Consider the following 26,292-nt stretch of genomic DNA (forward strand, 5'->3'; position numbering starts at 1 on the left):
TCACAATTCCAGTTTAGTTTATTCAACCTTTTAACCCGCTTTAAGGACATGACAAACACCAAGAATAAGACCGCCTCCTAATAAACTTGTTTTGGCCACTGTTTTGCAAGAGACACGTAGATACGACGCACCAAAATCTATACCACGAGAAGCTTTTGTATCAAACCTGATTACCTTTGACTGACCCTGCGGCATCTTTTAAGGGGAAACAAAACAAACGGGAACACTGTCTTGGAAATGATTTGTTGCAGTTTGACTCATGCTGGCAATGAACGTCTTCATGTTTCTGTCTCTTTTTTAAAAATAACATTTGCTCATTCCTTTTTTTAGTCAGTCTACTGCCAGCGCCTTCCCGTAAGCAGAAGAGCTGTTTCACATTAATTAAGTAAGCTTTAGCTGCTTAGAGGGACAGACTAGTCAACTTTGAAGCAATGCTCTGTTAAACAGTTATCAATAGTTAGTGCTCTATCTGTCTAGTTGACTTGTATGTCCCTTTAATGTTCTTATGAACAGGAAATGCTGGCACTTTTCCCTCAGTACTAGAAACTATTAGCAAATTTCAGAGCATCACAGTTAACTACGCCACTATGTTGTAACGGATGTATAGAGTAGAGGGTGGAGGCTTTTAGAATCCAGTTTGAATTGTGGCTCAGTTTCTGGAAAGTGGATCTGAGTATCTCCTAAAGCACACGTGTCAAACTCCATTCCTCGGGGGCCGCTCTCCTGCATGTTTTAGTTGTGGTCTTGCTTTAAAACACCTGCTTTAAATGGATGACTTATGGAAATGCTTCTGGAGAACTTGATGATTTGGTGAGGAGGTAATTAAATCATTTGGATCAGGTGCGTCGGAGTTGAAAAACCTAAAACATCCAGGACAGTGGCCCGTGAGGCCTGGAGTTTGACACCCCTGTAAGTGCATGTAAGCTCGCAGAAGAGGCAGATGGGCCTCGAGGGTTGAGGCTGCTGCTGGCAGGGAGAGAGCAGGGCCACACCTCACGCAAGGTCACCGTCGCCAAGACATGGCCATCGCTCTGTGAGGTGCGGATGAGGAAGATTTGAGCAGCCGAGAGTGGTGAGCTGACAGAAGAAGGAAGAAGGGAAGAAACAGAAGAGGACGAATGCTGGAGACAAGTGCACGGGATGAGATAGACAAGAAGGGGGAAAAAAAAAATGAGTGGGGGGAGGGAGGAGGGAGAGGCAGACTTCTTCTGTCTTCTTGTGCCGAATGACACTTCCTGTCACCGTGTCCAGGGAAGTGGAGCGTGTCAGCTCCAGTGCATTCCCACTTCATCTTGCATGCAAAGCAATTACCACTGGAACCACCCCCCACCCCCCCACCATCATCCCCCTGCTATTGAGTGAAGTAAGCCAGGAGACCCGTGACTCATCATTGGAGCAACGGGCCCGTCCTGTGTTGGCCTCAGGCATCTCCCAGCTTGTAGAAGACTTGAAGAGCACAGGGAGAAGACTAAACAGAGCCAAGCCGTTTCATGACGAGGGGCAGGCCGCCATGGAAACATCTCACTGTTTGTCCGTGTTATTATGGATTAAAGTGACAATTTTTAATCACGTTTACTGAAAGTTGCTTGGAGGCTTTCTCTGTCTGGCGCAGAGCAGCTCCATGAGGAGTTTGAGCTTAAAGGAACAGTCTGGTCATTTCTGAAGCGATGTTCTGTCAGAAAGTTGTATGTAGTTAGTACCTTATCGGTCACAGAACAGGTAGTATGGAGGGAAAAGGCAGAAGTCACCATCCAGGCTGGGCTGAGGGCTAAAGCACACCTCCAGGATGTTTGCTGAGGCCACTAATAATCTTGGGGCGACCAAAACCAGATGGCCATAAAAGAATTTCAGGAATCTTATTATGTCATTGTCACACATAGGCTATTTGAAAAAGGCTGCAATACAAGAGATCAATTTCAAGTTTATTTATAAAGCACATTTTTTTAAAAAAAGGTGGTTATATCCATATAACCTCCTGAAACCTTTTATCCTGGTGTGAGGACATCGGCTGTCTGGATCTTAGTATTTTGTTTGTTCAGTTTAGACTTATTGTCCTATTTCAGGGATATTTTATTTTCATTTTAAAACATATATTTGGATATTAAATTTTCTTTTTAATACTAATTGATCAAAAGCACCATTTTTCTGCTCACGAGTACCCTTCTAATCTCAACTTGGGGGACTTTTAAGGACTTGTAAGGATCAGTCTGTCTGATGATGGGGGGCCAGTTGGGGGCCAGCAGGTTTATAGGGGTGGTCACTGTCCCCCCAGTCCCCTCTTTGGTAGCACCCCTGCGTATGGCTGGCCAAACAAGATTCGGTTTTATATATTTATATTTTTCAGGCGTACAAAACAAAGCTAAACTAAACTTTTGGACTGACTAGGCGTGATGATCAGACGGACTCGGTGTTGCCAAATTTGTGTTTTTCTTGCTATGATTAAGGAGCATTTAGACCAGTTTATAAACTATCTTGCAATTAGCAGTTTATCGAGCGCCTCGTTCTGGTGTTTCTGCAGACTTTAAGAGACGCCAGTCTCAAGCCTGGATAAAGGAGGAGGTTCTGGTTTGGGACATTAAAACACAAGAATCACCAGAAGAAAGTCTATTTGTAGTTCTAAACACCACCAAGGTGTTTTTTAGTCATTTTTCCTCTCTCCTACAGCATCCATTACAATTACATGCACATATGAGTAACTATGCAAATTAGGTGATGATGTCAGCTGGCGTCTTCTAACAACTTTAAGGACAACCAAAAGCGACTTTCCTTCCTGAGGAGTTGGCAACAAGGTGGACTGATACATCCAGCAGCCTCTGAGCATAGTGTACGCTCAGGACAGACACACGGGGGCAAGAAGACGGACGTGCTAATCACCGATAACATCACTTCAGAAATGACTAGACTATCCCTTTAAGGGCGAATGTGCTGTTTTGCTCCTGATGCGATTCATCCTTTCAGAGGAGAAAGACGAAGAAAATCCCAGAAGCTGCATCGCCAGTGTGCGCTCCATCAACCATTGTTTCAAGGGTTTCTGTGATGGCCACTGAAGGGGCGGTGTGAGGAGATGGGGTGGGTTGGGGGTTCACAGTTGGTTGCCATAGCAACCTTTTAGTATAGCTGGCCTGTTTCTCCTCCAGTAGCGGTGATCATCAGCATCGTCGGTGCAGCATCATTAGCAGGGGAGCCCCCGAGGCTGTGTGATCAATGCCTGAGCGGGGCAGAAGATGGCGTGGAGAGGAGAGCAGGCAGAGGAGTTGGCCTTTATCACCTGCTGAGAGCAATAAGGCTGAGCCAGGAAGCTTGTTTCTTAGGCAACAACAAAGCCCCTGCTTCACTAATCCCTCCGCTGTAGTTGTGTCACAACACGTAATGATTGTATCATCTTTGGTGCCAGAAGCTGTTGTTCAAATCTTTTTTTTTTTTCCCCTCCATGACTTTGTGCAAATACAGAAGAAAAACAAAAGCACGAGAACAGCCCAACGTTCGACACTTTTCAGAGGGTGTAAGGGCCCTGTTGGGGTAAACGCTCGCATGGTGGGAGGCTTGTTGTCAGAGTAGGAGGGCAAAACGACACAACTGCTCATCCATTTCCCAGGATTGCAAATAAAGATGCAGAAAGCACTCCAGCAGTGCTGCTGCTGCTGCTGTGAGAGGGGGAGTGGGCTTGCCTTGTGCAGCTGGAAATGTAGTCACTCTCGGTTCGTCTGGTTTGACACCGCAGCCCAAACGCCGTGCATTTGTTCGCTCACTCGGTGCAGCTAGCTCCACCACTACCTGCTGTAAAACATGAGAATAAGAGCTTCTCAGCAGCTCTCAAATGCACACATTCACAGATCTGTGAAGTATGGATTGAAGTGGTGTGATTCATACAACCACCACTCTGACTGAGCTCTGAGCTCGTACGGCTGATCTGTCTCACACATTTCGCAGGTGTAAAGGCCTACTGAGGGCTCGCTCATTTTTGAGTTCTGTACAAAATCCACCCCTCACTCCCCTCCACTCGTACGAACGAGAGCCATCTCGGTCAGAGGGACCAGCTTTGCCCATCTGCTCATCTCCGAGCGCCCTCTTCCACCTCACCTCCCTTGTCTCACCCGTTCAGCCGACAATGTGGACTGACTGCCGAGTGCCACCGAACGGGAGAGAGGCAGGGTGTGCGCCCAGGAGCAGATGGGGAAATTTCACTGAGCTGGAAAATCAGAAGGAGCAGGCCTTTTCTCCCATGGAGCAGGAGCAGCGATGAAACAGTGATGAAACAGTGATGAAACAGTGATGAAACAGTGACCCCGTGTGAGCAAACAGGACATCGGCAGGATCTTTAGGCAGATTTTGTGTTTTGTTCAGGAAACAAGCAGACACGTGTCGGTACTGGCAACTAGAACTGCTTCTGAGCTTCTAAATGGTTTGAAAATCAAAACAAGAGTAAATTATTAAATTAAATATCAACCTAAAGACCCAGACCCGTCAAACTCAGTACATACAGAGCAAAAGATGTAGATGTTCTCTTTGTGGGAAAGCCAGCAGATTTGGTCACATCTTCAGTTCGTTGTAGTCGTCCATCCTGAGCAGCACGTTGGCAACAGTAGGAAGAAACGACTCCATTTTAAAGGGAAGAAACCTCCAGCAGAACCAGAACCGGGCTCAGGATGGGCGGCCATCTGCCTCTGCTTTAATACAACCTCATCGTTTCAAGGTTCCTTTCATATTACTTGGATTTTTGGTAGCTGTTTGCCTTATCTGAAAATAGTTTATTTGGCAATTTAGGGAGTATACGTTACAGATGCTGTTGACTCACTCCTGTTTTTGTCCTTGGAAGTGCAGTCAGGGTCTTCATCGGAGCTCCGATCACATCTGTCAGCCCGTCATCTCCAGTGACGACCAGCAGTACAATTATTTAAAAAAAACCCACATTTAACTTAAATCATTTAGACATACTTTTTATATGTAAAATTAATTTGAATATGCACTGATCTTATACGTATAAAAAAACAAAATGAACCTAAATGAATAAAGCAGCTCTTTACACAGCATTTTCCTTGACTGTTTTCACATTTTAACTCAAAGTGACGTATGTATGCTTCAGAATCTGCCTTTTTTAAAACGTTTTATGTGTAACCTGATTGAAAAAAATGTGATCCCAGCAAGTTTAAAGTAATTTAGACCATGCCAGTGAAGGATTGTATTTGTTACTACAGTGGAAATAGACCTTCAGTGATTAAAAAAAACATGCAGGCCGAACAGACATCACTGTGGATCTCTCCCGCTCCTCCTGGGAGGATCCCAAGTCGTTCCTAGGCCAGAGAGTATACATAATCCCTCCAGAGAGGTCTGGGTCTGCTCCGAGGTCTTTTCCCAGTGGGACATGCCTGATAAACCTCCAAAGGGAGGCGTCCAGGAGGCACCCTAATCAGATGCCTGAACCACCTCAACTGACTTCTTTAAGGCTGAACCCTACGGAGGAAGCTCATTTCAGCTGCTTGTATCCAGGATCTCATTCTTTGGTCATGATTCAAACCTCAAAACCACAGGTGAGGGTTGGAACATAAACGGACCAGTAAATTGTGAGTTTTGACTTTTACCTCTTATTCCTCACCACGACCGATGGAAGGAACACCCTCATTACTGCGGACGATGCTCTGATCCGTCCATCCATCCATCACTCGTGAACAAGACTCCCAGATACTTGAACTCCTCCACCTAAGGCAGAGACTCATCCCTGACCATGAGAGAGTGAGTCTATATGCTCAAATGTTCATTTCTCTAACACGTTTAGCTGTAATTAGGTAATTCACTCTGAAAAATAAGGTCATGTGACACAGTTGTTAGTAGGTGAGACTTAGTGCACAGACTCTGGTTCCAAAATGACAACATGGCAGCTCCTGAAAACCAGATCCTCCTGGCTTCAGTTCAGTGAGAGAAGGTGAGGAGTATTTGTCTATAACATAAACAGCCTGCGGTCCCAATAAGGCGTTTGACTCGTGTGAAAATTAAAACTGAAAACAGGAGTGAGTGTGTGTGCGGCGTGATGAAACCAAGGGATGCATCTGAAGAACTCACAGGATTTCAAAGTACTTACAACATTTTAATGAAAGGAAAAGATGATTTTGTGTATAAAAACAAAACACTTTATTACAATTAGGCTGAAAAATCCAATGAAAACACAACTACTTTACAAGTACAAATGTTTTTGTTGATATTTACAATTGTTTTTCCTCTGATAGCGATAAAAAAACAATTTATGAGTAAACACAAAATACTAAAGTACATGTTTACAGTGTATTTACCCAAATAATAATAATAATAATAACAAAAAAAAACAACAACAGCTAAAGCAACGTGCATTTTTTTCCCCACTTAATTATCTAAAGAACAGAACCGGACATAATAGACTATTTATGAATACACTTATATGAATGGAGAATGACTCAGTCCTCAGGTATATGACCATTAAACATTAGTCAGGACTTGCAGAGTACGGTGGACTGGGCAGTCTGTAAGGATTCATTTTTAAAGTTATGTTCACAAACGAAATGGGGATACAAAGCATCGATTCAGTGAGACGCGTTTCGAATTCCACCAGAAATATTGACAGATCACGACTGATCTTCGAACAGCTCGGCACTCAAAACCCTAATAATCAGAACTAAGCGGGAGTAAGGTGAAGGTTTGCTGTGGTTAATGCAGCCAGTTGTTTGGACTCAGACGGCGCTTCACTGGGACAAACACTCGGTGAGTCCTCCTAGCTGCTCCCCCCACTGGGCTTGGCAGGCGTTTTCGCCCTGACGCCCCCTTGGCGAGCCTGGTTCTTGGCGGGCTGAGCGGCCTGCTGTACCGGCGACTCTGCGGCAGAGGGGGCCGCGGCCTGCTGAGCGGGGCTGTGCGGAGGCGGGGTCTGGATCTGGGGGGAGGGGGCCGCTGTCACCACCTGCTGCTGGATGATCTTCTGCTGCACCACCTGGGCTGTGGCCATCCCCGTGGGAATCATCTGCACCTGAGCCGTGGTTGACGTGGCTGCCTGGGTCAGAGTCACAGTCTGGGGCTGGGCCTGGATCTGTAGGCAGACAACAAAAAGCAAAAAAGGCTTTTTTTTTTCTCCCGTTTGACACGTGCGACGTGATTCTTTCTCCTGCAAAAGCTGTGTGATTCTTCCTCAACGAGCTTTCCATTAAACTGATTACACATGTCAGGTTCCTGATGAAGGACCGAGTGAAACTCTGACCTGCTGAGGAGAAGACACAATCTGCTGAATGTTGGCCACAGTCGGCTGCACGATTTGAGGGATTTTAGCCACCTGAGAAGAGCAGAAAACAAGAAAATCTCATACCAGCGCCACAGATCCTTTCTATATATTGCTACATATTGTGTTTTGCATAATTGTCTTTTGTTGCTGCCCCACCTGGATTTGTTGCGTTGCAGTGGTTTTTTGAGGCTGAGCGATGGAGGTCGTAGTGTAGAACTGGGGCTTGATTACTTGTTGGAGTTGGGTGGTGGTGGTGTAGGTCACCTTCTGCTGCTGGGCTGTCTGCGCTGCCTGCATCGTGACCTGCTGGGTACCAATTTCGCAGGAAATTTGTTTTTTACAAACTAGCTTGTTTTCTACACTTAATTCAGAATCAACTAAACTTTTTTGGGTAGTGATTATAAACACCCTTTGAAATGTTTATTTAGACATCCATTCATGTTTTTCATAAACCCAGCAGTACAAATGTTCAGTGAGAATCCTATTTGATTAGATACTCAAAATCTACACCTAAAATCTCACAAATGTCAATTATGTGATCCTGGTTGAATACATTGTCACCTGACCAAGTTAGAAGGCTGGGGATCAGAGGGAAAAAACCCACTTATAACATAACACCTATAATTATGGCCTGGCTTTGGAACCAGGAGTGGAACTGTTCCCAGAATTTGTCCATCAACAGCTCCCTTTGCAAACAGAGGTATAGACTGATTTATTTAACTGTAAACCCACAGATTTCCTGAATTCTGCTCCACACGTGGAACAAAATGATTGTTTGCTGCCATGCTTCTCTACATGTCTAACTCTGACACTGGTATTACCTTCTGCTGTCCAGCGGCCTGTCCCTGCTGCGGCTGCCCTGCTTTCTGCTGGGCTGCAGCTGCCGCCTGAATGGCCGTCGGGTGTTGCGCTTTCTTCATCGGAATCAGCTGCTGCACCTGCATCTGGGGGAAAGGCGACGCCAGCACGGGGCCACCTGACCAAGGAAAAAGAAACAGTGGAACATCAAGTCGTACCAGCAGACTGTAATCATATTAGTACATTTTGAAACCATTAAAAACCACCCAGTTGAGCTCTATTAGCTTTAAATCACAACAAACACAGCTGCATCCTTTTCTCCTACATTTAATGTAGTTTTATGGTTTAAACCAAGAGGAGACATAAAACCCAGACCAGAATTATGCGTGAAAACTGGGTTGACTTTGACAGAGACAAAAGAGTTTTCAACCCACCAGCTTTCTGTGCCGGTCCGATGGGCACACTGATTCCTGGCAGTGTAGTGACTCCAGACACCACAGCTGGCACGGACACCACAGGAGGCTTAGTGAGGGTCACCTGAGCCGTCTGTCCTGCCTGGGCCTGGATCTGACCCTGAGCTGGCATTCGAGTCTGTGAGACAAAACACAGAATAATTAGCATGAAAGCAGACACGACCTGAATCATTAATATCAGCTGAGAGGAGTTCAGATACAGACTTAATTTATTAATTATACTATTATTCTATCAGCTAAATGAGTCCATTATTTGACTGTGAGATCTGTTCACCGTGTCCAGTGTGATGACTAAACTCACTGATTTGAACAGAATGATTTTATCTTAGTTTCAGCTGAAACTCAGTGGCCTAAGGAGAATGAACTCTGGAACTTTACGCCTGTTTTCTGATACTAACAGTGTTTAAACAAGCGGGTAAAGAAGATGGATGGATGGATGGATGGATGGATGGATGGATATGATGAAGTGTCCTAGAAGTAGACAACTCTAAGAGCTGATGTGTCTGATAAGACTAACTGCCCCCTCATGGATGTGGACTGGACCAACCACAAGGACTGCCTAATAAGACCAATTAAATGAATGACAGGACAGATAAGTGAACGGTCATTTAGGTGCTAACGTAATCAAACAAGATGGCTGCCACTTGCGGGCCCTTACATTTGGGTGGCATATTTTCTTGTTTTGCTATTAACCTGTTAATATTTTTCCGTCGGTCTACCTTGTAAGATATGCAGCCACAACGTGTTTAGCAAATTTTGCATTTACGTGTGGAGAGATGTGACGAATGAAACTGTTTTTGAGTCTCACCAGTCTGGCCACCTGCACGGTGCTTGGGTTCTGTAGAGCTCCAGGTCTGGACGCTGCCACGGTTGCTATCTGTGGGCTGGCTTGGCCGGCCTGAGCGGGCTGCACCTGGGCCGTCTGCTGGGTCACTGCGGCTTGCTGTCCCTGGGCTGCTGCTGCTGCTGCCACTGCTGCAGCCACCTGCTGCTGCTGCTGGATTGGCACCTTGTGTTTCTGCATTTTTATCAACTCCTGAAAACACGCACATGAGCACGTTAGGGTTTGTTTTTTTTAAGAATGACCTGTACAGGTTCTTTGTGTCTTACATACAGATGCTACTGGTGTACCTGAGGTTTGTTTACAGCTTTGATCTGAGGCGAAGTAGCCTGCTGCTGCTGCTGTTGCTGCTGCAGCTGCTGCTGACGGAGCATCTGCAGGTACGCGGTAGACTTCTGTGTTAACTGCATGCCTGGGGCTGAAAAAACAAAACACAACAACAGATGATTTAGATGTGTAAAAACATAACATTAAATAAAACTCAGGGCAAACAGCCAAACTTAGGTGCTGTACTTGGCGTGACTTGAGGAACCAGGGGGCGGTTCTGTGACTGCACTGGGCTCAGAGTTGTAGAGACGACGGCAGACGCGGTCACCGGGGTCACGGCTCGGACGCTCTGGCCTGCAGCTATCGCGACCACTTCAGCGGAAGCAGCAGTAGCAGTAACAGCCCTCTGCTGTGCGTGCACCACCTGGGCTCCAGCTGTGCCTGCAGGCTGAACCGACGACGAAAACAACAAAATGAACACAGCTTTCTTTTTGCCATCTTGCTGACTCCAAAGTTTGGTTCTTCATGCCAGCTCAGAGACTATTTGTGCCATTGTAAATTAATTCCAGGGCTGCAGTAATAAGCGAACATGACTCACAGACAGGGTGCCTGGTATGACTGGAGACGAAAGGCGTTTATTGGCCTGGAAGGGACTTGGGGGAACTCCAGCTACTGTGTTCACAATCACATTCCCTCCTACAGTGGCTTGCAGAAATACACAGAAATTAATTTCCTACTAAAACATTAACTGCACTGTAATGTAAAACACTGCGTGGAACATACCAGCCTGAATGGTTGTGCCTCCAGCGACATTTTTAATTGTTCCAGTCTAAAAAAATAAAAAATAAATAACATATGCGTGTTAAACTTTCCCTCGTTAAACAAAAATGGTTGTTTCTAAATATAAGAGATGCTTTGGCTCTCACCAGTACTGCAGCATTGGGCACAGTAGTGGCTCCAGGCACTCCTGCAGCCTGAGGGACCTGAGCTTGGCCAGCAGCCGGAGTCTGGGCCTGACCAGGTGCGACCTGGGCCTGAGGAGCTCCGGCCTGCTGCTGCTGGGCCAACTGCTGGGCCTTCTGCTGCTCCGCAAGGGCCTGCAAACAAACAAACAAACAAACAAACAAAAAGGTTACCCCAAATGCAAACACAAAATAAACCCCCAGGGTCACCCTCAAATGACGTTCACCTTTTTCTCTTTGGCAATCCTTTCAGCGCGCTGAGAGGCCACCTGAATGGGCGGCAGGGGTTTGTCGTAGCTGATCCCACTAAAGAGAGGAACAAACACGTCCATTTTGTTTTCCTGGATACAAGAGCACTTCCATTTGTATTCTTTTTACACATACCTTTCTGCCAAGACCGAGGCATGTTTGGGATTCTTCTGAAATGGATTCATACCGACCCTGTAAGCGGCATCGATACGTTAATATAAAAGTTACTGGATGAATAAAAATGAAACGGTGGCCTTTTGGTTGATCAGGTTTTTAGCAACAATACCTCATTTACAAGATCACGTCATATTTATTATAGCTATTGTTATTCAAATAGCTTTCCATACCGGCCCTTTGATGAGACTGACTCATTTATGGTAAGCAGAGACTCACACTGGTTTGATTGGTGGGCTCCTCTTGCTGGCAATAATTTTCATGATTTCAAAGTGACTGTTGTATAGCTGAATTTGAGAGGAATTGTCATCCTGTGTGTAGATCTGGCTGGTCCTCAACGGACGACTGTTCTTAGACTGAACGCAGATGAACAAGGACGAAAACAATAAAAGTCAAACGAGGATTTTAAAAGCAAAGCAACGCTCGGCAACCAGAAAACAAACATCAGGATACCTTGTATATGCTCTTGGTTTTCTTCTTAGGGTTGGCCTCGTACACCAACTGAAATATTTGTGAAACGGATTAGACAAATACGCACAAGCTGAGGAGTCGAATTCGAAAGCAGAATAGGGCGCCGTACCTTCCCCTCTTCTCTGGGAATGATGACGTTCTCATAGCGGTTGCGACACTGTTTGGGTGAGCGGTAGATGCGGCTGCAGGAGTTCACCACGTCACTCACCAGATCCCAGTTAGGTGTGTGAGCAGGAGACACGATCGTCAGGTTCAGGGGCAACTCCAGCAGCTGTTTCACAGCCTAACAATGAGACGCCGTTTCATCAGTGGCATGAAAAGTAGTTGTTTGTTAGTTTTAGTGCAGTCAGTAAAAAACATTACCTGAAGCAGAGCCCAGTCCTCACTGATGAGCCACTCTGGGTTGTCCTGGCCAGCCTCCATGGCGGGTTTAACCAGCGAGGGCAGGGGTTTGGCAAAAGGTACCTGCTGCTTGAGGGAAAAGTTCTTTTTCTGGTCTTTGCTCTCGCGGCGAACTTTGAGCATGCTGGCCTTTTCAAAAAGAGAGCGTGGAGGTATGACCGTCTCCCCGTGGCCCTTCTTCTTCTTTCTGGCTGCAGCTAGACAAAAACAGACAGGTGGTGAAAAAAAAAAAATCAAACTGCCACACATTTATGCATATATCTAATTTCACAAGTGGTATAAAATGCCCCTTAAATTTCAACAGCTGAAGCTTCTTTTTTACCTGAGGGGTCCATCTTGAGTCTCTTGTGCTCCTTGCGGATGTAGATCGGAGGCAGTTTGGACTCTGGCATGGGTGTGGTGTCATACATCAACATCATCACAGAATCGATGTAAATATCGTTGTCATCCTGCGGCGGCGTGGGAGGAGTCCAAAGCTGCGTTGGAGAGTCACATGTTAGAAATTAGGAAAATGGGAAAAGAGTTCTTTAGGGGGGGTTGAGCACACATTGGTGAAATCAGCCCTGCACACACAAAGCATTACTTTTTAATTAACTTACATCTAATTATTATCCTTTACTATCTGGTCATTTCATTGGTAAACTCATATTTTTAACCTAACAATGCTGTTATTGAGCACACACATAATGACACTTTCACTCTGTGGTTTTAAAATGTTGATAATTATGTTTTGTTTTTGTTTTTTTGAGTTAGCCGGTCTGGTGTCGGCCTCTTCCTGATGGAGTAAAATGCGTGGCCAAAGACTGAGGAGTCTTAAATCTAAAAACCAGCTCATCGGGCTCTAACATGTAATTGTTAAGTATTGGGTGGGCTGAGGTTCAAGTGCGTTGCTTTTCTGTTCAGTCATTAATGATGATAATTGGTTTTCCCCTGAGTGTTAACTGTTTTAGCTAAACCACTATATTAGTTGGTCCATTAGTCAGTTTACAGTTAACTTGTCTCTTTGTTCAGTTTATTATTTATTAAGTTACATTTCTGGCTATAGTTATATTTAGCTGGCCTCCTTCTAAATAAATGATTATTTGGATTTTTTTTCTTTTATTTTTTATTGGGTAAATAAAAACCCCTTTTTTGGAAGACATTTTCCTGTGTCATTCATGCTTTGACTGCTTGGAGCCTCACAGTGCCAAAACACACTTAAAAAAATGTTATTAGTAAGAAGATATAGATAATCATAATTCTTCACATTACACATGGATCTGTGTAAGATAAGATAAAAATCCCCAGTCGTGATGCAATTTGGAAATGTTTTCTCCAAATATGCCATGTTTGGTGTCTTACCGGCATTATTTCTGTGTGACCGTCCTCCGCATCAAATACGTACTCCTGTTGAAGTGCAAAGAAAAGCTTAGTGTCAACAAAAGGTGGAACGCAAAGCAAACGCCATTTCTCTTTTTGATTCGCAAAGATCAGAAAGGCCAACCCACCATATTGTAAGCGTCCTCTCTGGTATAGGTGAATAGATCTTCTTCTCCCTCTGTTATCTGGCGCTCTTCATCGTCCTCCTTCAGCTTCTGCAGCTGCTGCATCTCCCAGCCTCTCTTAGCACACTCCAACTTCTCCTGCAGGAAACAAACAACACATGAATCAGTCGAGTTTCTCAAAGGTCAAACACGATGTTAGCACGCCAACAAGAAGACCCTGAAATCATTGGACATATATTGAACTAATTTTTTTTTTACACATATATGTAAATACAGTAGATATTTGAGGGTAAATCAAAATGTTTACCTTGAGTGCAGCTTCATCATCACTGATGTGAAGGTACTCCAGATAATGCAGGGCATATCTTTCGATAGGAGTCAGCTGTTTTAAGGAACAATGAATAAATATTACAAATTAAATGAACAAAAACGGCCTTTCTTTCAGCTAGTTTATTGCTTCTTTCACTTTACAGAGCCCAAACTATTTTGTAAGAACATACAGAGTAAAGTTACCTGTTCCATGACTGCGTTCAGCTCATCTGTCAGAGCAGGCTCTTCTCCAACTTGGTTCTCTGACTCCCCTGTTGACTCTTTGCTTCCCAGCTCTTTCTCTTGCCCTTCTTCCTCCTCCGGTTCAGCATCCAGGTTGATGCTGTGGAGAGCCTGGATGTAGGGTCTCGCTACTTTGGGAGAAATGGCTTCTGAGGCCGACGGCTCCTGGTGAAGTACCACAAACTCCTCCACCTTCACGCCTGAACCCGCCTCTACTTCAAACAGATCTTGGATCGTCCGCTACAGACACACATAATTAGCTCAGTTACACTCAGATTACATAAATCTGTAGTTACGACTCTTCTAAGTTTGAGTTTCATGACTGATTTCTTCACAGCATATCAGGATATGAGTAACTGCACCTTTAAAAAACACACACTGTTATTCTTACCTGTGTGAGGAAAGCCAAGGTGTAGTCGGTACCCTGAGCAGCCACCTCCCTTATCAGGTCGTTGGTTCCATTTTTTAACAATTTCTCTTCAATAGAATTCCCACTCTCCAATCTGATCCACCATCAAAACAAGCACACAAAGTCACTAAAGTGCTTAAATATCATTGTTCAGGCAAAAATCTCTTTCTTTAGTGGAATAAGAAACATGAGAATGAAGAACCTAAATTGCCACCTTTGTTTGAAACATATTACCTGTATATGTGAATGTCCTTGGATCGGCCGACTTTGTCACACCACTCCTGGGTGCGGGCGTCCATGGTTGGGTTGAGGTCTGTGTCAAAGAAGATGATGGTGTCCGCGTCGACCATGGTCCCAACCGCAGCGCAGCAGCGGTTGGTCAGGATGCTGCAGAACACCTGCCTGCTCCTGTTGAACTTCTTCATGTTTTCCTGCAGGTCCACAACATTCGGCGTGTGAACAGAGTTTGGGAAAATGCTAAAAAAAGAAGCTGTGGCGATCTAACTGTGCTTATTGTTGTAAGTGTAAAAAAATGACAAAGAGCTATTCAGCGAGCATTAAAGACTGTAAAATCTGACGCTGACTTTTTTCATCGCTCTCTGTAATACGTCTGAATAAGGTTGCGAGGAACTCTAAAACAAATGTAATCAGTGTATAAACGACTGAACGCTGTCATTTTACCGGATTATTAAAGCTATTCATGTGCATCGCAGTAGTACGAGCAAGGCAAACAAAGGTATACTGATGTCTACTAAAATGTGCTGTATGTGACCGCAGCTGGCTATTTATTCATGAAAGGTTGTCCACACAGAACTGGACAAAGAGGGCTCCAGTTTTAAACTTGCATGTTCACAAATATGTACAAGTCTTTTCAGGTCGACATGATGCAAAAGCTTTCAAAGGGTCTATGCGAGGCTCTCTGCAGACATCTATACACCCAACTGATTATATTTAATTATGTCCGCATAGATGGACAAATACAGCCTTTCACAGAAACATAATAGTTTCTATATTAGTTTCAGCCTCAGCAGACAGACATAACTGTAAGTGCCCATTAACTATTACACTTGATTTATTATTATTATACGTATCCTTTACAGAGTAAAAGCAAAACATTTCCACTAAGGTGATAAAGTATTGCTTTCATAACCAGATATAAAATAGTGGTGATATTTCTACCTGTCTTTCGTCATAAGTGAGGCTTTCATCGATGCGCATATAAGTGAGCTGCCTGTAATCCAGGAAGGCCTCCAAGATGTCCAGCATCTTCAACATCTGAGTGAAGATGAGGACACGCCTGCTCTCTGATCTGAGCTTCTTCAGTAGAATAGCAAGAGCTTCCAGTTTACCTTGGGAGAGGAAAAAAAAAAAATCCAAAGTTAGATTTTCTATAGGAATATATTCTAGTTTCTGGTAGTCAAAACAATTCACCAGAGCAACAGGAAAGAAAGAAAATATGAAGCACAGATCACTAGTTACACTAAGAAAACGTGGGGACAGTCATTCAACCTGTGTAGGCAAAAGGATAAAAAAAAGGCAATTAAGTTCCAGTTAACTTTGCTGTAAGCATGTTAGCTAATAAAGTTTAAGAAGTTTACATAAACTAGGTAAGCGACAAGACGGGTACATGAAGGAGCTGAACGAACCTGAGTCCATCTGCATTAACTGTAGGTCAGTATAACTCAAGAGATGACTGGATGTTAAACGGTGGATGTCTGCACTGTGGGGGGCCGAGGCCTCCAGCAGTCGCCGCTGAAAGGACTTCTGTTCGAGGCTGAAGGGAACAGGTGGATTGGCTGCATACAGGTGAGGGGGCGGAGCTACAGCTGGAGGCACCACACACGTCAGCCTACAAGATAACAACAGCAGTAAATACTTGATGTGTGACACACAGACACATGGCATAAAAAATAGGTAACTAAGTTTCTATTTCAAAAAAGAGAAAATACTGTAATACACTTTCAAACACATGGCTACCACTTAATCCAGATGCAGTGAATAATTTAGATTTATGAACATTATATACATAAAAAAAGGCTATTTAAATCCAATTACCTGTTGATCAGACTTTGGGCAGCCTCCAGGCGGTCCTCCGTGGTAAGCAGAGTGGACTGCAGTGTAGAAGTTGTACCTACACATGTTCTCTGAGCTCTAACACAGCTCTCCCTGCCCTCCCACCTCCAGCCTGCAGCGGTCAGATCCGGGCTCAGAGTGCATGCCTGCAGCACGTCTGACCCATACAACACTCTGCGGCTGCAGCGCTGCTCGTTCGCTTCAAACAGGCGGCTCAGGCGCTCCTTCTGCAGCTGAGACTTTTCTTCTGAAGGCTCCTGAACATAACGGGGAACAAGGATACAATTACTGCCTTCTTTCAAGGACATTATTGCAAAATTCAAAACTAGGGTTTAGCTTAGCTGTACCACAACCCTGTATTTGTTCATTTTGATTGGTTATTTAACAGATTTGATAGTGTGCCGAGGTTCATCTACCATACACCTGCCTTCACATAACAAAACAGAACAAGCATTCCTTTATTTTAAGCATTTATAGTTGAATCTGTGACGGCACCAGACACATATTTTGTTACTTTAAGTCATCTGAAAAGTCAGGTAGCTCCCTGTAAGTTGCCTGGCCAAATGTAGTTTTATTGTTCTTTTGGGAATAAATGGAAACGTTTCCCAACTTTTAGGATGATTTGCTCTTAATTCAATTCTAAAAAATGTTTTCTGCTTCATTCATTTCAATGCATCTTCAATACATCATTTTAATTTAAAGAAACAAAGCCAGCAGTATATATAGATGTATATCTATTTATACTACTATTTTTTTAATCTATAATTTTTTGTTGAAGTGTAATTTTTCTTCGACATACTCACCTGAGAACCACTGTGAGCTGCAGGATGCTTGGTGGGGGATGATGTGGCATTTGTAGTGACACCCAGTGCTTCAAAAAAAAGGATTAAGTGTTAATTCAGGAATAAAACAACACAAGATGAACTTTAAAACCAGAAAAGAGAGCAACTGTGCCACCCCCCCCCCAGACTAACAGATTCAGAGACAAAGACAGTAATACAGTATTGAAGCTGTTATGGAGTTACTTTGCTGAGCTGTTGAAAGAGCAGGAAGCGGTGTGCCAGATGTTACTGAAGCACTGGAAGCAGGAACAGCTTGAGGCATTGTTTGCAAAACCATGGATCCCTGTGGCCTTATGATCTGCTGCCCCGGAGCCGACACAATATGCAGGATGTTGCCTAAAGCCGTGACACATACAGAGACATTAAAGAGGCGTCTTCTTGGAACCTTACACAGGATAGATGTGCAAAAACAAAAAACAAAACAGGAAAAGAATAAAGGACTTCTGTCTGAATTAATTAACAGTGCAGGGAGAGGGTAATAACTAAAGCATCAATTTAATTGTATGCACAACATTTAGTTTTACTGATAACTGACAACAGAAGAACCAGAAACACGAGGTAACAAATATCTCACACCCAAAAACTGCAAAGTGTTAAGGAAAGCTTTTTAAAACAGGTTAATCAGACAAGCTACAAATTCACAACTTTATAAGGTTTAAATATCTGGTCAAACTTCAGTCATAATATAAAGACTCACACGAAGCTAATTAACTACTTGAACATGTCAAACAGGGAAATAAAGAATAATATGCAAAGAGGAAAAAATGTCACAATGGGATGTACATTACCGAGTGTACCTTGAAGCTGCAAGGGCTGTCCGGTGGTGAGCTGTCGGAGCTGGCTGGGGGACAGCGTGAACTTGTTCCCCTGAAACTGCAGCGTGACCGGAGTCTCCGGCTGCGTGATACGAGTCTGACCGCCTGCTATGTTGGCCAGCTGGGCGATCTTCACCACATCTCCACCTTCAACGAAAAGGAGCAACAAACACTTAGAAAACAAACATACACACAAAATAACAGATTGAAAGTGTGACATCTTTGCACTTCAACAAACTAATATTTCGTTAGTTAAAGGGTGAAAAAGAGAACCGGACATGCAGAACCAGGGTGGATTAATCAGCTCCTCTTAATAACAGAATCATAGCAGCTCGCTCTTAAAATGCCTTTAAGGGAGAACAAAGTCTGAAACATGAACATAAATAAATAAAGCTCTCTACTTAACGCTTTTTCAAGGCAACACACAGGTCACCAGGATGTTAACTTATCCTTCCAAGTATTGAATATAATGTGTAATTTTTTTAATAACAAAATGGATGCACTTTGATTGTTTCATACCGTTTTTTATAAAACTTATGAAATCACGTGCAGGTATAACTATAGTATAGTGTTTTTATGTACACACACACTGTATTTATGATCATACCTCAGTCTTAAGTTTGATTATATATGTCTAAAGGTTGTGAAGCATATTGAACAAACTGGGAGTAAAATATTTATTACACACAATGCGACCCTACCAGGAGACGTACTGACACAAACTTTCCATTTTAAACGAATCAAGGTTTGCTCTAACCTGCAAATATAGAATTGACTACAACAAACAAAGCAAACCATAATCCAGAAAAACATCTAACTCTGGATAAGAATTACCCAAATCTGTCTACAAGTACAAATAAAGCCCTCCTAATCTTGTTGGTGTCTGTTCTATGACAAATGATCACTTGTGCTATTATTCATTTGTACTTTTTTAACAATCCACCCAAAATCTTTCACCTTTCACCTCACTGCTGCTGAGATGTTTCCAAGCTGAAAAGTTTGATCTGTTTCCCATCCTAATAAGTCACTGTGTCTCTTATATTAACACATTGGTTTAGCATTAGAAGCAAGAAGAAAAAAGCTAGAAACTCTGTAGTGCTGGAGATGAAGACTATTTGGTCTATTTTCTTTCAGCCTAATCCCACTTCCAAATTAATCTGAAGCATTTAGAAAATGAAAAGAACAATGGATTGAAGACATTTTCATTGCTTAGTTTTGAGTGTGTGAAAAAGTTTTCAGTCCATAATACATTTGTGCATCTGTAAAAAAAACACCAACTACCAATATTTGTTCAGGTCATCTTTAGGGGACCAGGACAAACTCAAAATGTAAATAATCATCAGAAAGAGGACATTTTACTATAAATAATAACTTTTGCGCACTTAAAACTTCCAGTTTAAGACCTCTCAGGAACCTTCTTTTAAAGTTTCCAGGGTAGTTTTATTCTAAGCTCTCTTTACAGGAGCGTCAGGATCACATATTTACACTGGAAACTAAATCGGAAGACAACAATGAGACGCAAAATAACTTTTTCACAAAGATCATCTACACAAAAATAGTATTTTGCTTTTACTTAATCAAATGCTGTGTGTTACCGAAAAAGTTTCACGGTTCAAAATCGAGGCAGGAAAAGGTCTAATAATTTGCGGGAACACTTCGACATGCTTTGCGGTGACAGTCGAGATTGGACAAAAATAAAAACAGAGGAGGAAACAAACAAACAAAAACAACCAACAACCACAGCCTTTGGCTTTCTTCCTGCAGCTGGGCTAATGCAAGACACAAAAGAATATTAGTAAACTGGGTAAAAAAAAAAAAATATATATATATATGTATATATTAAAAAAAGGAGGGAAAGACATCATAAAAAAGGAATATTCTCAGGACTTTTCATCCTGGAACACATTTTTCCTGTATTTGGGTGCAAATTATTGATGTTCACAAAAGTCTAAGCAAATAGGCCAATAATACACCATGACGGCTAGGAGCTAAACATTTAACTCAAGTCAGTGGGATTAAGGAGGAAACAAAAAACAATGTTTTTAGAAAATTCATTCTTTTGTTTTCAAACTTTAAAACACCTACTCATCCCAGGCATATCTCACGTTTACATCGTCGTCTTTCTTCATTATCTCACCTTACACAAGTGTGCTTTTCTATCTTTAACACTTCAGTAGAAATGTTTTCTATAAACTTACTGACCCTGTCAGCTACAAATGCATCAACTTTAACCCCATCATGCATGACTCCATCACCAATTTTTCCAGTGATAATTCACAACAGCCAAAGTTTTAAGAGTCTAACTGCAAAGATATTTGTGTTTATAAATGATCTGCACCCACATATAAAAGGAAAATAGGGACCAAATTGAAAAATCCTGGATTTTTCTTTGAAGAAAAGTGCAGTGATGAGAGGTGTGGCATAAGTGGGTCATTCGTAGTGTACATGCAGGTGTCAAGAAAGAAAATGGGAAATGCTGAGGTTGTTGAGATGCTGCTGATATGGCTACAGGTCTAGACTGACATTTCCATGAGGACTTGGAAAAAAATATTAATACATGACATTGGACCACCTCCTGAGGGATAAAGACATATCAGCAGTGCCTCAAGTAAAGGCCTCAGTCTACAGCAGCCAAAACCTCTGTGTCAGAAGTGGAGGGAAAATGCTTAGATGAAGGGGAGAACAGGCCACTTACTAGGCAACCGTGCCTGGGCCTGAGATGTAAGAACCAACCTCTGGGACAATAAGCTGGGCTGGATGGCATGGCTGGGGGCCAAAGCTGGCCTGGCGACCTGTGTTAAACCAGGCTGGCTGATTGGAGCCACAGAGCCCACAACTGTTCCAGCTAAGGTCTGACCCAAGGCCACGGCCCCCAACACATGCTGCCCACTGCCACTGCTCCCAGAGGATGCTACGGAGGAAGCTGCAGTGTTGCTGCTGCTGCTGCTGACAGGAGGAGTAGCCTGGGCTCTCTGAGTAGCTGTTCCAATGGCTGTGAAGTACAAGGCAATGGGGTATGGGACTCCATGTTAGGTGTAGCGCAATATTTGGTAAAGATCATTGAGATCAAACCGCTTCGTTTTTATTTATTCACTCAGCAGTGGTAGGCTAACAAAGTATGAGGAATGGTATTGTCACTGGCAAGATTAATCATTCCAAAACAATCGACTAATACAAAATAATAGGGTGTAACTGCAGTATGGGGACCTCAGATACACTAGATTGCCAAATGTATTCACTCACTCGCTCATCCAAATCCTTGAATTCAGGTTCCAATCACTTCTATGGCCACAGGTGTATAAAATCAAGCACCTAGAGTTGCTTCTACAAACATTAGTGAAAGACTGGGTTGCTCTCAGGAGCTCAGTGACTTCCAGCGTGGTACTGGGATAGGATGCCACATGTGGAATAAGTCTAGTCGTGAAATTTCCTCGCTGTTAGTGGTGTTATACCAAAGTGGAAGCGATTGGAAAGGACAGAAACTGGGCCACGAAGTGGTACGTCACTTAAAATCATAGAGCGGGCTCAGTGGATGCTGAGTCAGTAGTTTCAGATAGAGTCAATAGCTACAGACCTCCAAACTTCATGTGGCCTTCAAATTAGCTCAAGAACAGCTTAGAGAGCTTCATGGAATGGGTTTCCATGGCCGAGCAGCTGCATCCAAGCCTTACATCATCAAGTGGAGAGGTGTTCTTTGAAGGGACGAATCATGATGGACGAGTCTGGGTTTGGCTGTTGCCAGGAGAACGGTTCTTGTATGACTGCATTGTGCCAAGTGTAAAGTTTGGTGGAGGGAGAATTATGGTTTAGGGTTGTTTTTCAAGAGTTGGGCTAAGCCGATTAGTTCCAGTGAAAGGAACTATTAATGCTTCAGCTTACCAAGACATTTTGGACAATTTCATGTTTCAAACTTTGTGAGAACAGTTTGGGGATGGCACCTTCCTGTTCCAACATGACCAGTGCACAAAGCAAGGTCCATAAAGACACGGATGAGCAAGTTTGGTGTGGAAGAACTTGACTGGCCTGCACAGAGTCCTGACCTCAACCTGACAGAACACCTTTGGGATGAATTAGAGCAGAGACTGAGAGCCAGGTCTTCTGTCCAACAGTGTCTGACCTCACAAATATGCTTCTGGAAAAATGGTCAAAAATTCCCATAAACACCCCTAAAGGTTGTGGAAAGCCTTCCTAGATGAGTTGAAGCTGTTATAGCTGCAAAGAGTGGGCCAACATCATATGAAACACTATGGATAAAGAATGGGATGCCACTCAAGCTCATATGTGTGTGAAGGAAGACAAGTGAATACTTTTGGCAATGTAGTGTATGTAGGAAACTTCTGTTTGGAACACCCTATGACAGTTATGATGTTTTTCAGATAATTGAAATTAAGATCTTAGAGCTGGAGTTCCACCTGTAATGAGGATCAGATGTTGTCAGTCAGCTGTAGCATGAAAACAAGATGAATACAACAGTTATTTGTTCTGACAAGATGGCTGCATCTGCAGTGTTGACAGAAACATACAAACATGTGATGAGTCTCTAGTCATGGAATTGGGAATCTAAAAATTAAACAAAAATTAACGGACAGTTCTGATTTCCTTTATGTAATCCAAACACTATATATGTCATAGTCCTTCCTTGCAGAAGGGGTGTGTAACTAAACTGCAAAGAACGAAGTTGCTAAGACAGTTTCAAATAGCTTTAATGTTTTTAAAAACAAATAATGAAACCTTTAGGCCATTTTGCTTCAAAAACAGAATGGTCTGACTTCAGCATCTCCACCTCAATACATTTTTCATGAATTGTTAATAAAAATAAGTTATAGGACCAAAGGGAGACACTAAGTGACACAGAAATGAGCTTTAGTGGTCTATTTGTTCTAAAAAGTTGCAGCAGTTAGATGAAGGTTGTGCAGTGCTGCCAACCCACCATTGCTGCACTGAAGTATAAACTTTGATGAATATTTTTGACTACTGCCTGTTTAAGTGCACCAAAATTCACCATAAAGATATAAAAGAAAGCACTGATCTTTCAAAACTGCAGCACACTACCTAAACGTGTATTTGCAGTGCATACTTGTGGTCATGTATGTACGACCCTCTAGGCTTATTGTTAATTCTTTATGCAGATCACAGTAAATAGGATTAATCCAATTCAGCATCTCAATCATGCAGCGTAACACTGCTTAATGCACACATCACAAGCATAAAAACTATAACAGCGTAGAAGTTAAAAGCATCAAACAAACAGCTACAGTTTGGTCTTACAATATGATGCACAGAGAATCAGTTGTGCTTTAGACAACACTGGAAACAAATTTATCCTCTTCTGGCAAACGCTGTCCCTGAACTCTTACCTTGAGAAGTGGGCGTAGTTGCTGCGGTCGTGACAGGGGACTTGCCCCTGGTTTGGCCTGACTGACTGGTGATGGAAGATGAGGTACTGTTTTGGGGAGAGCTCGTTGGAGGACGCTGACCCGCTGCATTTCCAATGGCAGCTAAGCGACCTTCTGGCTTCGTGCCATACTGAACTGGCTGGAACAATCTGGAAAAAAGTAATTTGGTGTGAACGCAAAAAAAAAATCTCTTTGTTATAGTTAAGAAGCTTCACTTACACTGTCGCCAAGTTTCATGAGTAACACATAAGAACTGACCTCATGGGTTTTATAGGACACAGTTTGGGTCTTGGTGGCTGGTCTGGGCTCGTGTAGATTTCCTCTATGAGCTGCTGAGTGACCTTTAGTTTGGGTACGGCCTCTTCAGTCTGATACCGAGTCAGTTTGTTCTCATTATTGATCAGATCAAATATGGACAGGTTTGCAATCTAGGATGACAATAAACAATAAAACAGTGCGGTAATGCAAACAGATTATACAGTTTATTCTTGTACCAATAGTCCAAGTATTGCAAAAGAAATCTTCCATTACTGCTGTACTGATTGACAAACCACGAAACCATCAGTAAGCTGCCACAACCTAAAGAAATGGCTTCTGTTGTTGTGCATGAACTTAAACCAAATCATTACCTGAAAAGGCACAGGGATGAGCAGTAATATTGAAATATTATATGGATTATATGCATAACGTTACATTTCGTAATGGCGCTTTTCCAGTCATTGTGTTTTTTACCCCAACACAACACCTACCCCACCCCCAGAAATAAATCAAAAAATAAAACACAACTTAGTGAAGACAGTTTGAACATTTACTGGCAAATTAGAACCATACTTTTGCTGAAAATGTCTAAATGTTCTTGGGTAAAAAAATCCTTACATCCACAAAACTCAAGTACTGTACTTCAATACCACATATTTATTGATTAACGTGATAAAGGATTAATTTTCTGCCAATCAACAAAATAATTTAAATTTTTAGATGTATACCTTGCTTGACTGATTCTCAACAGCTTCCAGAACCAACGATGGAACGTTGCATTGAAGAGAAGAACAGAAATAAGAGCTGCCGGTCTCTCTGGGAGCCACCAGCTCGGGGTGGTTACACACTCGCTGCAGCCGCATCAAAACCTGGAGCACGCTGACAAAATGACCCGTCTTCAGAGCCTCCTGAGTCCTTGGGAAGTACACAAAGCTTGATTATAAATTAAATAAGAAATTAATCACAAAATGAGTCATTCTCAGTCTTTCTTTTCCTTTAAATGATAAAAGCACTATCATAATAAAACTATTTAATGAATCGTGTTGTTGTGACCAGCATTCTTAGCACTGATTTATTTATAAATGTTCAGAATTACAAAATATTTTAGAATAAGAAACAGCAGGCAACTATCCAAAAACGTTATAGGATCAAAGATTAGGCGTTAAGGAGGTATCACTTTTAAATAATAATAGATAAGTGAAATTTTATACCCTGGCTGAGTAAGGATATCCTCATAAAGGCTTTTCTGTCTGCCGGACAGACGGCACTTCAGGATGTGTTCATACTTCTTGGGAAGCTGTTTCTCCACGTCTCTTTTGGAGCGCCTCAAGATGAATGGCTGGATCATCTACAGTGAAGTGTAAAAGGACCTTTTATATACAATGTGCACGTATAGATTGCATATGAATGTAATCAAATGTGACTGTGTAAAAGCAGAGGAATGTGCCGGCACGATGCTCACCCTGTGCAGACGGATGACTAGCTTGTGGCAGTAATCCTGGTTCTGGTCTGTGCCCGCTTTAACAGGGAAGTCAGAGTACGGCCTGGTGATTCCTGGCAACAGGAAGTGGATCATGGTCCACAGCTCTTTGAGCGTATTTTGGAGGGGAGTGTTGATAAGGAGAATCCTCTGCTCACTGAAAGATGGAGGGAAATCTCTCAGTCAGGTTAAAAGGAGTTTAGAAAAGATATCAAGTTTTTACTAAGACAAACATATCTTGACTTCCTAACAGCTCTTTGTGTTGAGACAGTTTTAACAAACAGCATATTTAGTCATTAACTAGCTTTGGAAAAATGTAGGCCCCTACATATTCCATTAAGAAAAATGAATACTTTTAAAAGACAAATTTTCAGATTTCTCAGTAAATTTGTCATTTTTTTTACATCCAAATGCTAAGAAACTAAATTTAAAAACAAAACAAAACTGTACAGTGTTTGATTTTTACTATTTGAATGATCCTAACGATGACAGAGACTACAGACTGCCCACATAAGATGCCCAGCAGGGGAAAACCAAACAAAACTGTAATTTCTTTTCTGAACTTGTTTATGGTGTCAATCGCAGAATTCAGGTCTTCCTCAATGCAATAAAAATACGGTCCCATTAGAGGAAAACAAAGTTATGTCTGTATGCTTCAGAGCTGGGTTAATTTAGCTAGAGTCACAAAATGTTTAACTACATCTTTGCATTTGATAAGAAGCTGCTCAACAAGGTTCTGCCATCCAGAGACAAGTTTACATGAGATGGGGCTGTGGACTAAACTGCAAATCTGGTCATTATAGAATCATCTGTTCTACCACCTGAGGCCCCACCAGCCATGGCACATGCAAAGCTATATGATCATCCACCTGTGGGCTGCCGGTAACTCAGAAACCAAGATAATGATGGTAAAACAGTAAACTCAAGATCTCAACTGGCAGGTGATCTAAATGGTGACATCATTGTGACTTTACTCATCTTTTACACAGACACATTAAGCTAGGGGTGCCCGATCCTGGTCCTAGAGGACCACTATCCTGCATGTTTTAGTTGTTTACCTGCTCTTTGGCAGGTTTTCCAGTTCTGCAGAAGCCTGATTGTTATAG

At 42.7% G+C, this 26,292-nt stretch overlaps 1 protein-coding gene across 7 annotated transcripts in view; it reads right to left on the minus strand.

Moving 5' to 3' along the window:
* Positions 1 to 6,107: 6,107 nt before the first annotated feature.
* ep400 (E1A binding protein p400) overlaps positions 6,108 to 26,292 on the minus strand; it is a 31,269-nt gene continuing 11,084 nt past the window's right edge. For 2 of the 7 annotated variants that reach the window (XM_017435316.3, XM_017435313.3), the window contains 36 exons: positions 25,169 to 25,343; positions 24,918 to 25,054; positions 24,435 to 24,621; positions 23,707 to 23,876; positions 23,410 to 23,597; positions 20,748 to 21,044; positions 18,026 to 18,199; positions 17,421 to 17,573; positions 17,199 to 17,266; positions 16,378 to 16,652; positions 15,969 to 16,171; positions 15,502 to 15,671; positions 14,557 to 14,753; positions 14,305 to 14,416; positions 13,875 to 14,153; positions 13,669 to 13,743; positions 13,365 to 13,499; positions 13,219 to 13,263; positions 12,200 to 12,353; positions 11,839 to 12,074; positions 11,585 to 11,758; positions 11,458 to 11,505; positions 11,224 to 11,360; positions 10,966 to 11,022; positions 10,809 to 10,887; positions 10,546 to 10,716; positions 10,403 to 10,448; positions 10,218 to 10,324; positions 9,866 to 10,067; positions 9,643 to 9,770; positions 9,320 to 9,547; positions 8,473 to 8,629; positions 8,062 to 8,216; positions 7,397 to 7,546; positions 7,220 to 7,291; positions 6,108 to 7,051 (listed from right to left, as the gene is read on the minus strand). In XM_017435316.3, coding sequence (XP_017290805.1) covers positions 6,740 to 7,051; positions 7,220 to 7,291; positions 7,397 to 7,546; positions 8,062 to 8,216; positions 8,473 to 8,629; positions 9,320 to 9,547; positions 9,643 to 9,770; positions 9,866 to 10,067; positions 10,218 to 10,324; positions 10,403 to 10,448; positions 10,546 to 10,716; positions 10,809 to 10,887; positions 10,966 to 11,022; positions 11,224 to 11,360; positions 11,458 to 11,505; positions 11,585 to 11,758; positions 11,839 to 12,074; positions 12,200 to 12,353; positions 13,219 to 13,263; positions 13,365 to 13,499; positions 13,669 to 13,743; positions 13,875 to 14,153; positions 14,305 to 14,416; positions 14,557 to 14,753; positions 15,502 to 15,671; positions 15,969 to 16,171; positions 16,378 to 16,652; positions 17,199 to 17,266; positions 17,421 to 17,573; positions 18,026 to 18,199; positions 20,748 to 21,044; positions 23,410 to 23,597; positions 23,707 to 23,876; positions 24,435 to 24,621; positions 24,918 to 25,054; positions 25,169 to 25,343 — 5,653 coding nt within the window. In that variant the 3' untranslated portion in view covers positions 6,108 to 6,739. The remainder of the gene's footprint in view (positions 7,052 to 7,219; positions 7,292 to 7,396; positions 7,547 to 8,061; positions 8,217 to 8,472; positions 8,630 to 9,319; positions 9,548 to 9,642; positions 9,771 to 9,865; positions 10,068 to 10,217; positions 10,325 to 10,402; positions 10,449 to 10,545; positions 10,717 to 10,808; positions 10,888 to 10,965; positions 11,023 to 11,223; positions 11,361 to 11,457; positions 11,506 to 11,584; positions 11,759 to 11,838; positions 12,075 to 12,199; positions 12,354 to 13,218; positions 13,264 to 13,364; positions 13,500 to 13,668; positions 13,744 to 13,874; positions 14,154 to 14,304; positions 14,417 to 14,556; positions 14,754 to 15,501; positions 15,672 to 15,968; positions 16,172 to 16,377; positions 16,653 to 17,198; positions 17,267 to 17,420; positions 17,574 to 18,025; positions 18,200 to 20,747; positions 21,045 to 23,409; positions 23,598 to 23,706; positions 23,877 to 24,434; positions 24,622 to 24,917; positions 25,055 to 25,168; positions 25,344 to 26,292) is intronic. The other 5 variants (XM_017435314.3, XM_017435315.3, XM_025010358.2 and 2 more) reach the window with 5 other exon arrangements.

Source organism: Kryptolebias marmoratus, linkage group LG1, assembly GCF_001649575.2.
Source record: "Kryptolebias marmoratus isolate JLee-2015 linkage group LG1, ASM164957v2, whole genome shotgun sequence".
In the NCBI taxonomy this organism is placed as follows: Eukaryota; Metazoa; Chordata; class Actinopteri; order Cyprinodontiformes; family Rivulidae; genus Kryptolebias; species Kryptolebias marmoratus.